This window comes from Hydractinia symbiolongicarpus, chromosome 4, assembly GCF_029227915.1.
Source record: "Hydractinia symbiolongicarpus strain clone_291-10 chromosome 4, HSymV2.1, whole genome shotgun sequence".
Taxonomy (NCBI): Eukaryota; Metazoa; Cnidaria; class Hydrozoa; order Anthoathecata; family Hydractiniidae; genus Hydractinia; species Hydractinia symbiolongicarpus.
In genome coordinates, this window is record NC_079878.1 from 5,919,638 (window position 1) to 5,932,780 (window position 13,143).

Below are 13,143 nucleotides of genomic sequence, written 5' to 3' on the forward strand. Positions count from 1 at the left end.
CACTGCTTGATTATGTTCACGATATCGACAAGAATTGTTATAGGGGCCAATAAAATCACTGCAAGGTAATTTATTTCATTTATATTCATGAACTTATAAATTATTTGAATTTATGAAGTCACATGCGATTTAGATTATTATAACAAATTATGTTTGTCACACTTGGAAGAACTTGAATAGAAATAAAAACTATGAATTTTCAAAAGAATAAATTATCATTGTGAAGCCAAATGACACAGAACTCCATCGACTGTTGAAACAAAAGAAAATTTTTGAATCATAATGTATATTTGTGAAAATAAATTCACTGACAAGTTTTCGTTTTTAAGAGCATAATAGGTGTTTCCTACGAATTTTCAACCATTAAAGGGAAAAATATAAGCTTTTTGCACACTAAATCAGCGAATCAAAGGAAAAATATAAGCTTTTTGCACACTAAATCAGCCAATCAAAGGAAAAATATAAGTTTTTTGCACTCTGTATATATGTAGAAATTGCACTCGTTTCTCAGTTTGAAAAACAAAGTACAGCATATATTTCGTGCAGATTAGCCAATCAAGTTGCAAGAAAAACTCAAAGTATATGATAAGGTCTTACAGAGACCTACAACATTAAGCAAAAGTAAAGGTTCACAATTACCACATATACAATAAAAAACAGTGAACTACCTAATTAATATTGCTTTACTTGTTCTACTGTACCATTTTAATTAACATATTAAAATTCTTAACATGTCTTAGAGATGAAAGGTGTTCATTGCCAGAGAAAGCTTGTCAAAAACGAACTCTGCATCTTATATGAAACATAAAAGCCAATCAAACAAACATCATATTTTACATATAGTTTATTTTAAAACTAATTTCATGTAGCTCAAACTCCTTATACTGTAAACAATAAAAAAATTTGATTCATAAAACATCAGATCACTGAAAAGTTTAAGGGACAAAGGGACAAATTTTGGTGGAACCAATTGTAGCTGAATGCCATATATATAGCTACGTAGCTGTACACATTCCATTATTTTATTTCCATCAATATGCTCTTTTGGCTCTGAAAAAATCAAATTGATTCCACAACACCATGAATCAAATTTGAAGACATTTGAGGCCTTTTAATGAGAATTTTTTTCCTTTTCTTGGGAAGACGACAGTATTTTCTTGTAAAAACATTTTTATATTTTTCCAAAAAAAATTGAGAGTACTTGAGGAGGTTTTGAAGGTAAAGCCATAAGTAAAGAACAAATTATAACAGATTGTAAAATTAAAGTTGAGGGTATTTAGGAAAATTGTTAAAAATCTCCTTTTGAGAATTGAGGACTTGAGGAATTGAGGAGGAAGGAAACTTTTTAAAATTGAAAAGAATTGAAGAGTTTTAGGTAGGTGTGGTGTTGCTTAACCCTATTCGGGCCAGGAGGGGCGCATTCCGCCTGTCCTCCCTGCGTTTTGTTCTTGATAATCATGGCTATGATACTTACTGAGTTTCAGTATTTATCTATTATACACCCGCATGCCAAATTTTTAGGTCCTTCCATATTGGCTATTGGAAGAACCGCGTGGCTGGATTTCTTGTGTAACACCTGGTTACCAACGACAAGGGTCCAAGCAGTAGAGATTCATGTCTATGTAGTTCTTTTAACTAAGTCAAGAGTCTGTGAATTAGCTAGGATAATGAGATTGGCTGTGAATAGGCTTACTCCTGTATTAAAGGATCAGGACTATTCAATAAATGACTATTCAATAAACGCCTGCATATATACGGGCGAGTTCGGGCGACTTTTCAAATAAAATTGGCAGTTGTCCCCTGAAACTGCCCGCACTTTCCCGAACTTGCCCGGAACATTCCCGAAATGCAATTCCTTGTAACAAACCATGCGGAAGATGGTTGGGAAGAAGGCGCTTAAAGAGAAAGGAGTTAATAAAGTTTATATATAAGTTATTTATACAGTAAACTTTTTCAAAAACCATCAAAAACAGTTCTTTTAAGAATTTCGCTACCATAAGTTTATTTTAATTTTTATAGTTTTTTTGAATCATATATTAGTGTCTGTTTTTTTATTCTTCGGGCATTGCTCGGGCCTATGTTTTTTCAGGCGAATACTTGAATTTTTTTTAAAACGCCGAAATCGCCCGAAAACGCCCGCACTTTTTACGGCGTATGCGGCTTATTGGTACCCTTGTGCCTAACTTCACCTTATGGCGTGCGGTCTGTTACACTCACCAACAAGATTTTGGCATGTGATGGCTCGCACGCCAGAGATTATACTTCTGTCCAAGCCTGCATAAACTGAAGTAGAAATTTTAAATGACAGACTGCTGTGATCAAGGATATCTAGTGAAATTTCCAATTTCTGAAAATTAATAAAAAATCTATGTTTGTTTTGCAGTCCTGCAATTTGTAACCCCACACTTGAACACACAACACAGAGTTTGAACATATTATGTAACTAGAACCTCATCTGACTTAGTTTGTACATGATATATACCTACAACTCTGGACATAATATATTACGAAATGATCTCTCTATCATTTCCACTTTTAAGAATGAGCTAAAAACAGACAATTTCTAAGGAGTGTGAAAAAGAAGTTTTTTCCAGGTTTTTTATAATTTTTATATATCTTTGCCACAAAGAATAGCTCAAATTTGGTCAAAATACATCCTTTCAGACAACTCCAGACATAATGTAGTGGGAAAGAGTGCAGTATTTTAAAGATTGCTACCACAAAGCAATTAATAATGCCATTTCACGTATCACAATTCAAACTTGTGGGAGTCTTTACAGCAGACTTCTTATAGGATCTTAGGTTATTTTGTTAGCTAGATGGAATTTCCGTTTTTTAGCTTATTCTAGACAGACAGATAGATCTAATAATCTATATAGAACAAGATAAAAAACGGTATGTGCGAGCTAGAGAGCTAGCCTGCATTATACGACGAGGAGCTCAGAAAGCATTCAATAAAATTTTTAACATTTCTAACAGTAACATAACTGGATGGGGAAAATTCTGTTAACTCTAAGTAAAGAGGTATACAAACAAACAAAAAAGATAGCTAGCTAGCTACAGTTTTATCGGAGACTGGACAACTAGACATGTGCATCTTTTGCTGCATCCTTTCCGAGGCTAAGTTGCAACTTGGTGTAACCTGACACGAAACTAACGTCCGTGGGGCACGTTTCGGTCGTTGGACCCTTCTTTGACCCAGCTGGGAACCCCTCAACCTCGTTCCCAGGGTATTTTGCTTAGGTAGCGGCCATACTGTAATAACGCCTTGGGGATCACAAGGCCCTGGGAACGAGCTTGGGAACCTATGTTTGACGCTCATTAATTTCCATATAATTCGGATTTAATATGTTGCTCATACCCCATTTTTCCAAAATCTTTTCGTCAATGTAGTTGCGACCAATTTGTAATCTTCTGCTTGGCGTTTGAACACCACCGGTTCTTATGAACCTCACAAAGGCCCAGTATAACACTACCCCGTTTCATCATCAAGGCTACAGCTACGGGATTGGAGTTGGACGTGATCATAGAGAATCACGCAGTAAAATCCAAGCAACGTCCTAAATCTTAAGTTTATAAAAACGAGTACGATAGTGATAAGCTAATCTTATAAGGGCTTTCTTTTTTCTCCTTGACTTTTATCGAACGGCAAGACTGGACAACTTCCAAACGTCGCAATTTTAAGGTCATATGCAAGAACGCCAGGCGGTACCGAGGCTTTCTTTTTCTCCTTTCCTAATATCAGAACAATAAAAAGAAGTCTAGGAACGAGGTTATTATAGGTTCCTTGTTTATCCAGTTCAAGCATCAGTTGCTTTAGCTTTAATAACTGAGCTGATTTTAAAAATTGTGTAGTTTACGAATAAAGGAGACTGGATATCACATGAGACGAAGAGCTTTTCTTATTCAAAGTGTTCAGCCTTCTTGCATCAAATATTATTGTTTTTTAAGTTTGTGATGTTTTTGAGGTCCAATCTTATTCCAATATGTGACCAGCGCAAAATAAGCTCTGGAGTCGGGGTTGGGACAGCAGGACTTACAAGAAAGAGATACGTGGAGTGTGTTTTCTTGGTTTTATTATAAATTACAAAATTATAAATAATATGATTTAAACATCAGTAATGTCGATAGTATATGTAGGATTCTTACCCTGTCTAGTTTTAAGTCTCATAGTCTTACAAATGTTGCTTGCTTCAACGCCGCTGAAGCAAATATTTAGTGTCCAGATGCTACATAAAATACAAAATAAAATTTAAGATATTTACAAAATTGCTTTTTCTTTTGACGTGATTTATATTATATATGCTTATTCAAGGTGAATTTCAATAAAGCAGGATTTTTTGCTCACTCGTTAATATCGCTCAGTTGATTACGTAGGGCATGCAACATTGAAACGAGATTTATGTCAAGTAGTTATAGAGAAAAAAAAATCTCTCCTAGCCTGTGCACAGAATACTGTTTTATGGAAATTCATAATATTTTATTAATTTATATATATGTTTTTTAATTGGCAGAAAATTGGGAGAAAAAACCTTGATATAACTTTGCTGGAATCCTCTATTCACTCTTGTTGCATTATACGCAAAAGTATTCATCGACCATTTCTTTTCTCTCTTTACAGTTCACTTCACAGCAATAAACAAATCTACAATTTGATCTAACGATTCTCTCCACTCTTTTCGCTCCTCTTCCGTAACAACATAAGTCGTCACATGACCGAACACCGGCTTTGTATTGGTCAGCAGAAACATATCGCGGACATGCGCGATGTTTTATACCTGCGCTGTATCTAGATTTCCGACAATAATCCGGCGAGAAATCATAAAATTCTAATTGTTTAACATCAGCAATGTAACCTCGTTTTCGTCTAGAAGGTAACCTGGTTTTTGCTTTCTTTCGATTTATAATCTCTCTCAACCTGACGATCTGTTTTGAGTTTTGCTCAACTATTTTTTGATTTAAAGGATTAAAGTGAGCCTCGGTGTACTTCTGATAGATGGGAGTTGATATTTTTCGGAAATTGTTAGGAATTTTTTCAGAACAAATTTTAACTACACAGCTACCGGAAACACCATGACAACGACATACCAAGCCAGCGGATTTATAAACTTCCTAGAAAATCAATCAAATAATCGATTAATCATCAACGCACCACTCAAAGCGTAATAAATAGTCTTTCGCGTGTAACCGTGTTAAGGCCAAAATGGTGTAGTACTCTGGACTTGTAATCGTACATTTTACTGACTACTATGCGGGTAATGTAACTTAGTTATCGTCAAGAGCCCTTAACGATAAAGATAGAATGAATTTCGAGAATATTCAACATCCCGTTACTTATTTTGTAGCTATCACTGCTACATATCTAAGCTATGCAATCATAAGCATGATAAAAAAACTCGCCTGCAAACCAAGTTGACTATTTCGGACATTAAATATTGCTCGAATATCACTCGATTTTTCCCCTTTAAAAACAAAATCTTTCCACACGTTAACACCAAATTTAATGTTATCATCACAAGCCTCATTTTTGATGTGAGTCGAGTTAAGCAAGCGAGTATGTTGAAGCTTGACATTTTCAGGTTTCACACATCGATTGTAACAACCATAAATACGACCTTGTGAACATTCACGAATCACGTGATATGTCAATGATGCTGATGTCAGCGCATAAATGAAAGCTGTCTCACGGCAACCTAAAGTAATAGATGTGTATTTTAGTCCAAATTACCCAAATAAATTACTTAAAAGACATTACTTCAAACTACGACTTCAAATGTAAGAACCTGGTTCTGCTACATGTTATAAGGCCAACTGGATTTAGGTGAAGTTACTCAACTCATATTCAATTGATAACAGTTACAACTTTTGGTTTTGTACATGTACAACTTTTCTCATATATGTCACACCATTCAGGCTTTGATTTCTAAGTATAAGCACCCTTATAGAATAAAAATTCTAATACAAAACTTCTTAGTTGGTTGTGTTGTTTTTTCTTTAATCAGACGTTGAGCAGATTGACTGGCACCTAATTTTATGGTTGACACCTATAGTTTTATAGTACTAATCCAGTTCTTGAGAAAAGGAGTGAAATAAATTTAAATTTCGAGCATGATTACAGCACAATGTCGGCTTCATCCATTATGTGTAAAAAAGGTATATCATTTATCGTGAGCAAAACGTATTTGCATTAAAATATGTAACAAAGGTAATAAAATAATAAACATAAAAATAAATTTAGGTTTTACACACCTATATCGACGATATCTCCAAATGGCTTTAGAGGATTTGTTGATTTACAATTCCATCGGTTGTACTTAAAAAGTCGTTGACATTCCGAAGTAGAGGTATGTACTACTTTTTTGATAAGACCACGTTGAGAAGGATGATGCTTCAAATACTGTGCATGGTAGCCATTTTGATTCAAAACATGAGGACTTACAGCAACTCTCCTGAACATAAAGAATATGTCGAAGTAAATATAGTTTTTATTTATTTTTTTACCTTCTTGATGTTCAATACAAGTTTTGTTTATCTCAATGAACATAAAATGCAATTTCTTTTACGACGATGTCCAGTTGATTCATGTTCAGTTAGTGCTTTTAAAGAGGGTAATAAAAGAATAATGAAAGAAAGTGTAAAATTTAACTTTTTATTGATATATTAACCCTAGTAATGAGCTGTTTGAATATATCTTTTTAGGAGGGGGAGAAGGGAGGTGGTTACGGTGTAGGACCACCTCCATCAACTTTTCACCATTCTTTATAATATTGTAATTTGGACAATGTACAAAGTAAGTAATACCTATGATTAAAAATCTTTGTTTAGCAGAACTCCTAGTAACTCGGAAAATACAATTTTAAAAATATTTTATGAAAAGTTTCCAAGTTTTTACGCCTATAAGGATATTAGGAGTTATAATGAAGAAAGTGAGTTTGTGCATAAATAGAGTCAATGTATAAAAGTTTTCCTAAAGATTCCCCAAAAAATATTATTGACAAGAAAAAGGCAGAAAGAAAAACGACTTCTCTCCTGCATCATCCAAAATTGATCCTATTTATAAAACTACCAATAATAATGAAGATAAAGATGCAGTAAATATATCTCACATGTGCACCGTTCTTCCTATAATAGAATTACTAAGCTTTGATGCTTTTTTAAATCACAAGACATTAAGCCAAAACGATTTTATGATCGTTTATTTTTTTTTTCTTCTAAACAAGGTGATTGAACCACCATCCTTTCAATTTTTCACTCAAAACTTTCCAAGGTTAAGATGTTGGTTTGGCATCTGCCGGACTTCTGGTAATATCTTATTAACATTTTGACTCGCTTTTAAGCAAAACATAATATGTTAAATATTTTATATTTCAAGAAAACTTTCGTAAAGTGGTTCTTCTGCCGATTCTTTATTTTGGATTGAAATGAATTCAACACTTTTAACGCAGTGAGAAGTCCAGGCAAAGTTCAGTTACAGTTGTCTTTCCCTGCTCAAGGAAATTTAAATTCAGACGTTTATAGTTTCTTTCTCTTCCCACCCTTCTCTATCTTATGTACAAAAATCGTAGATGTAAATATATACATTGAGAAACAAATAGAAATATTTTTACATATAATTGTAATTTTTATTACTTTTTTTTGTCAAATAGTAAGATGATAGATAAATAATGAAATAAAAACAAACCAACAACATAAAAGCAAATAAACATACCACCAGTAACTTTCTTCACCATTTACCAACGATGTTTTGGTATATACACAGAAAAAAAATAGGATAAAAACTTTGTAAAATTTCATGGTATAAATAAATATATAAAAAAAAATTGATTAAATGAATATTAAAAGTACACAAATTATATGTATTTATTTTTCGACAATCCACTATACTAATGTCAACTTGATATATATTTTCCTTCTCGTTTGATATATTTCCGATTTTTCAATTATACATCATGGGGAATTTCAATTTTTAGCAATAAATTTCGTGTCCAATAAAATTATAAATTGTGAAGCATGTTTTATGAGTTTTTCTTGCTATTTTAAGTTTAGGAACACAAGGAGATTGGGCACGAAGTGTACCGGGCGGTTTTTTTAGTTATATCATCATAATAGAGTCTGGATAGTATTTTGATGAAAAATTAGCAAGTGTTAGAACGTCACAAACAATTCAAAACTTCGGTATTATCGACTCAATTTCGTATATTTTTGCTAAAATGTTCCTTATACAATCGAGTTCACTCTTGATAATAGAACCTCTTTTAAAAAATGAAACAAAAGCATTTGAAAGGGTTATCTTACCGAATGTTGTTACTCAAAGCTGATAATAATTAGATCAAAGAAGCATAGGGGAAGTAACGTATTTTGCCTAACGCGATTTTGACTCATTAGAAGTTAACGAAATTAATTGTGTGGGAGAGTTGTTTTTAAAATTGTGTTCGGTATTTTAACGCACGGTGTATCTAGCATAATTATCAGTTTTACTAAAAGGTGCTGTGACCTTAACATTGTGACAAGTCTGGAACGATCTGAGATAAAGAAGATATAAGCTTTATATAAAATTTTTGATTGAGTTAACACCTTTAGGTTTACCTCAATATAGCAAAGTAAACGTCATTCTCATAATTAAAAACACGTAGGAGAGTATCTCCCACCGACAAAGTAGTATAACTGGAAATTAGGGGGTACGCTCCTCCCTATCTTCTTCTAAGTAATTTTTCTTTACATTTTTCATTTTCAACAAAACAACTGTTTCTCCTTACCCTTTTTTATTTTTAATTTGTATAAATAATAAATTGTCATTTTAGGGGACTAAAGTTTTTCTTTAAAAAGTTACGGGCATAGATTTTTAGGTTTCACTTTTATGGCCACTTTAATTATCAAGCTGTATAGTGACCTTTATACACCATCTATATCATTTATACTCACGCGTTATATCATTTTTTTAATGTAAAAATATTTTACCGTGTGTCAACACTTTACATCTTAGTGAAAATTGGAAGGTGTGGCCAGCCTTACAACATTTCGTTTTTATTTGATGGTTCTGCTAAACCGAGAAACATCAGATAAAAAGAAGTTTGTAAATACAAAGAAAAGGTACGAAAATAATGGATTTATTACATCTGAAAGTTTACAACGTCTGGGAAATCGTCAAAAATATTTAAACAATGACGTATGGATAAAATTTTAATATAATAAGTTGATTTTGGGGAAACAAAGGAATATTTCAGTATGATATCGCGAGTAGAAAAAGTAAAACTGCACAAAAATAGGAGCTAGTTTTGTGATGAAGTCCTTAAAACTTTATAAATTGAGAAACATCATCAAATTATTTCTAATGCTCGCGAAATACTAGGGCTTGCTTATTTCGCAATATATTTCCCGCGAAAATCAACTGTTATAGCAGCACATTTATCCAAAAAGGAAACGTAAAAAAACAAAAGACGAAAATGCAGAGAGCATCCATAATATATAAGTCTTGTTCTTACCCCAGTACATATACAAACCAGTACTAATAGGAACACAGGTATAAAATTATAAATTACAATCATAACATCAAAATAATTCGAACATTTTGTTTGAATGCATTTCGAAGCGTCGTCTTCAAATCATTTAGTAAATATTTCTTTGACATGTCTGTATCTTGGGAACAGCATACAAACAGCTCGATTAAATCAGTTTATAGTCCTGAAACAAACCAGGAAGATAATATTAGCCACATGCAACAAGTGAGTTTAACAAGCGTATCCCGATCAAAAATACACATTCAAAGAATTCATAGACACATGAAAGTGATCAATTGGGCCTTGATTGCAAACTTGATGCTATATTACAAATAAATTCCATAACAACTACTCGTTTAAATGAAACACGAGGTTTCTACTACAATATATAGTATTAAACACAACTCTTATCTATATAATATCACCTTTTATCATTAATCAGCCTTTGTTGCTTTTCTTCTCGTTCTTGCAACATTATTAGACCTTATGGCTGAAAATAAAGCAGAACAGAAATATCATTCTAAAGTATTTTAATCCAAAGAAAAGAAGACATGTATTATAGTATATTGAAGTCTTATGTCAAATACCTTGCAGATTTAAATATTTAAACCCTCTTACATATTTTTTATTAGTTGGACAAAATCTAGGAATTGTCCAAACAACATTAAACTTTCTATACTTAAATGGAAAGCTCCAAGCTATCGGAGTATCACAGGACTCCTCTGAGGTATTGGTCCGAAAAAACTGCACAAAATAATAATTTAGATTGAATATGTGAGAAAAGGGGGAGTTATGGTATCTAAACCACCATCACCACAAAATTGTTATAGACTTTCTGTAGATTTCTGGACCTTAACCATGACAGTGTATATTTGAGGATCCTAACTATGTTACAGGTGGCTTTAATACCTTTCTTTTTTTTTGCTTTCTCTTTTTCTTCGATCTGTTTAATCATTAAATATGATAAATATCCACATATCAGCATGAGGGGTGTCAGAATGATAAAAACTAAAATAAAAGTAATTGAAAATGTTTTTATTTTAGTTGCATAGATACATAGCTTTCTGGTACATAACTTTAGTTACATATATATAACTTGTGTTATTAATTAATTTATTATAACATGGGACGTGGCGCCGTAGATTAGTGGTTATAGCTCTTGTACTCTGTGCGGGAGACCGGGGTTCGATTCCTCTTGACGGCGATTCAACATGGGCGAGTGAATGTTACCATAGCCCCGGGTTAACCCAAGCCATGTGAGGGAAATTGGGAAGATGGCACACTGTGTGGGCTGTTGGATGTTGCCGGGAGTTGTCTAGTAGAGCGCAGGCTCTAATTAAGTCTGCGTAGCTCAAAATGAGCATTAAATACTCTAGGACTCTCCATCTACGGCATGGCCCCTCCTGGAAATAATAGACAGGGTATATCCCTCGATAAGGAAGATGGCACACTGTGTGGGCCGTTGGATGTTGCCGGGAGTTGTCTAGTAGAGCGCGGGCTCTAATTGGGTCTGCGTAGCTCAAAATGAGCATTAAATACTCTAGGACTCTCCATCTACGGCATGGCCCCTCTTGGAAATAATAGACAGGGTATATCCCTCGATATTTGTGAGGCTAGCCATGTAAAATATGCACATCTATCTCATCTATCATACATCTCTAATAATAGCCATATTTTATCAGTCTGTCCACAAGAAGTGTCATGCAACAGGCACACAAAATAACATTAAATTTAAAGATTGGTTTTCCCAAATTTATGACTGGTATCATGTTAATAGTCGTAATTTGTCTGTCTTTTCATGTTACGAAAACACAAAATGCGGTATATCAGTCTTTTTCAGTAATATTTGAGTATGTGTGCGATGATTTGCATGTGTAAATCAAGTAGCACATGTGAAACCTGCTCCAAGGTTAATCTTTGTTGCACAATCATTTTGCGGTAGAAAAGTTGGGGACGTTTTGAATTGTGAATCCCAACCACAATGATCAAGCGTCTACGTATAGTGACTCTCTCAATCTTAACTTCCGTTTATGCATGACTATACTTTTATTTTCATAAATTTATTGTTTATTTTTCGTTTTCAAATTAAAAAAAAATCTTTATCCACGTGGCTTAAATAAAACCTCAAAATTTATTTAGAAAGTTCAGCTTGGGTTTTGTTTTTAAAATTGTTTAAATAAAAATAACACTTGTAGCATAAAGAAAAAAACCAATTAATTTTGGACCTGCTATGGTTTCTAATTGTTTTGTCAAATGAAGAAATCATATACAATTAAATCCATGATAAAACATCCATTGCACCTGTAAGTGCAGTTTTGCAGACTTGCTTTATCTGTCGCCGTCCACCTCCGCATTAGTGAAGAACTACATTGCTGGATTTCTTGCGTAAGATGTGGTTACCAATGACAAAGGGGCCAGGCAAAAGAGATTTATATCTACGTAGTTCTTTTAACTTAGTCAAGAGTCGGTGAATTAGCTAGGATGGTCAGGTTGGCTATGAATAGGCTTGCTCATGAATTAAAAGGACCGGGACTATTCAATAATTCTGAGGTCTAAGTGTCTGACCAGACTGAAAATGTGGCGGACATTTTGTGTGACTAGTCTCCAAAAATCATTTTGAGGGCTGCCATCGCATGCTACAAAATGGATTTTATAAGTTGATTTTAAAAACTTGATATTTATTTTTCATGCATGCGATTAATCACACGCCTGGAACGATTTAAAAGTGTGCCAAGGTGCGCACATGTGGTCGCACGGCTCTCCCGAAAAATACTAGTATATAAAGGCCAATCAACTACTTAGTTATATATACAAAATCCTTGTTGCGGCTAGTGAAATTATCATCTGGAGTTGATGTTGAAGCTTCGTGTAAAGGAATTTATTTACATTTGGGACACAAGATGGCGACTGACACAAAACTTCTTCACTAGCGGATAATTTGCGATTTCATGAAGAATATCAAGTATAAAATAATATTGTTTTCATAATTATATAGTAGAATACTTTAAGTGGCAGAGGCAGACTGAGAAAGAGTTGGCAGGAGGTTATAAGGACAGACTTGATATAGAGGAAGTTGAGTTTAGATCTAACACAGTCTATATCAGATTGCATGGAATCTGATCTAGACTGTGACCGTCCGTTTTCCATGCTATCTGATCTAGCATGGAAAACGGACGTTAGACCGAGGATGATGATGAATATTGTAGCTAGCTAATAAAAAGGAAAAAACGCAGACAAAACATCAAAATGTACATACGTACATGTTGCTAAAAATTCCTTCGGGTTCTTAGCTGCAAATTCAACCAGCGATGAAGTATAGTGCTTCAGCAAGTCTATCCATGACTGATCCGCCATCTTACTTTCTTACAGGACCACAAAAAAATATGGGGGTCAGATCAAAAAACGCTACTGGCCCTGGGTTCGAGGTTGGGGTCAGTAAACGTGAAATATCAAACTTGCCTACATATCATGCATTAAAGCGAAAATAAAGCCCTTCTGGAGACGAGATTGGCGAAATATGTCTGATAAAAAAAATTTAAAAAGGTGGATTATTAAGAACAACATACTCGCATTTTTGAATCTTCTTTAAGGATACACAACATAGCGTCTCTCTAGATTTACGATACGCAAACAAAGCACGAATGTT

At 33.9% G+C, this 13,143-nt stretch overlaps 1 protein-coding gene and 1 long non-coding RNA gene across 2 annotated transcripts; both read right to left on the reverse strand.

Moving 5' to 3' along the window:
- Positions 1-4,050: 4,050 nt before the first annotated feature.
- LOC130640950 (protein Wnt-1-like) lies at positions 4,051-7,942 on the reverse strand. The gene is made up of 4 exons (XM_057447571.1): positions 7,709-7,942; positions 6,250-6,449; positions 5,401-5,693; positions 4,051-5,112 (listed from the first exon to the last, which is right to left on the reverse strand). The coding sequence occupies exons 1-4, from the start codon at positions 7,792-7,794 to the stop codon at positions 4,576-4,578; spliced, it is 1,116 nt and encodes a 371-aa protein (XP_057303554.1). The 5' UTR covers positions 7,795-7,942; the 3' UTR covers positions 4,051-4,575.
- A 2,007-nt stretch (positions 7,943-9,949) lies between these two features.
- Positions 9,950-12,898, reverse strand: LOC130640952 (uncharacterized). Its single transcript, XR_008982410.1, has 3 exons — positions 12,758-12,898; positions 10,407-10,505; positions 9,950-9,987 (listed from the first exon to the last, which is right to left on the reverse strand). It is a non-coding gene; the product is annotated as an uncharacterized LOC130640952 (long non-coding RNA).
- Between the last annotated feature and the right edge of the window lie 245 nt (positions 12,899-13,143).

Excerpts from the sequence above, each read along its gene's own strand:
- LOC130640950 (XM_057447571.1), bottom strand. The coding sequence starts at position 7,794 with ATGAAATTTTACAAAGTTTTTATCCTATTTTTTTTCTGTGTATATACC. Across the intron at positions 5,694-6,249 it reads TGGAGATATCGTCGATATAG|GTTGCCGTGAGACAGCTTTC; the intron begins GTGTGTAAAACC and ends CTATTACTTTAG. Across the intron at positions 5,113-5,400 it reads ATAGTCAACTTGGTTTGCAG|GAAGTTTATAAATCCGCTGG; the intron begins GCGAGTTTTTTT and ends TTGATTTTCTAG.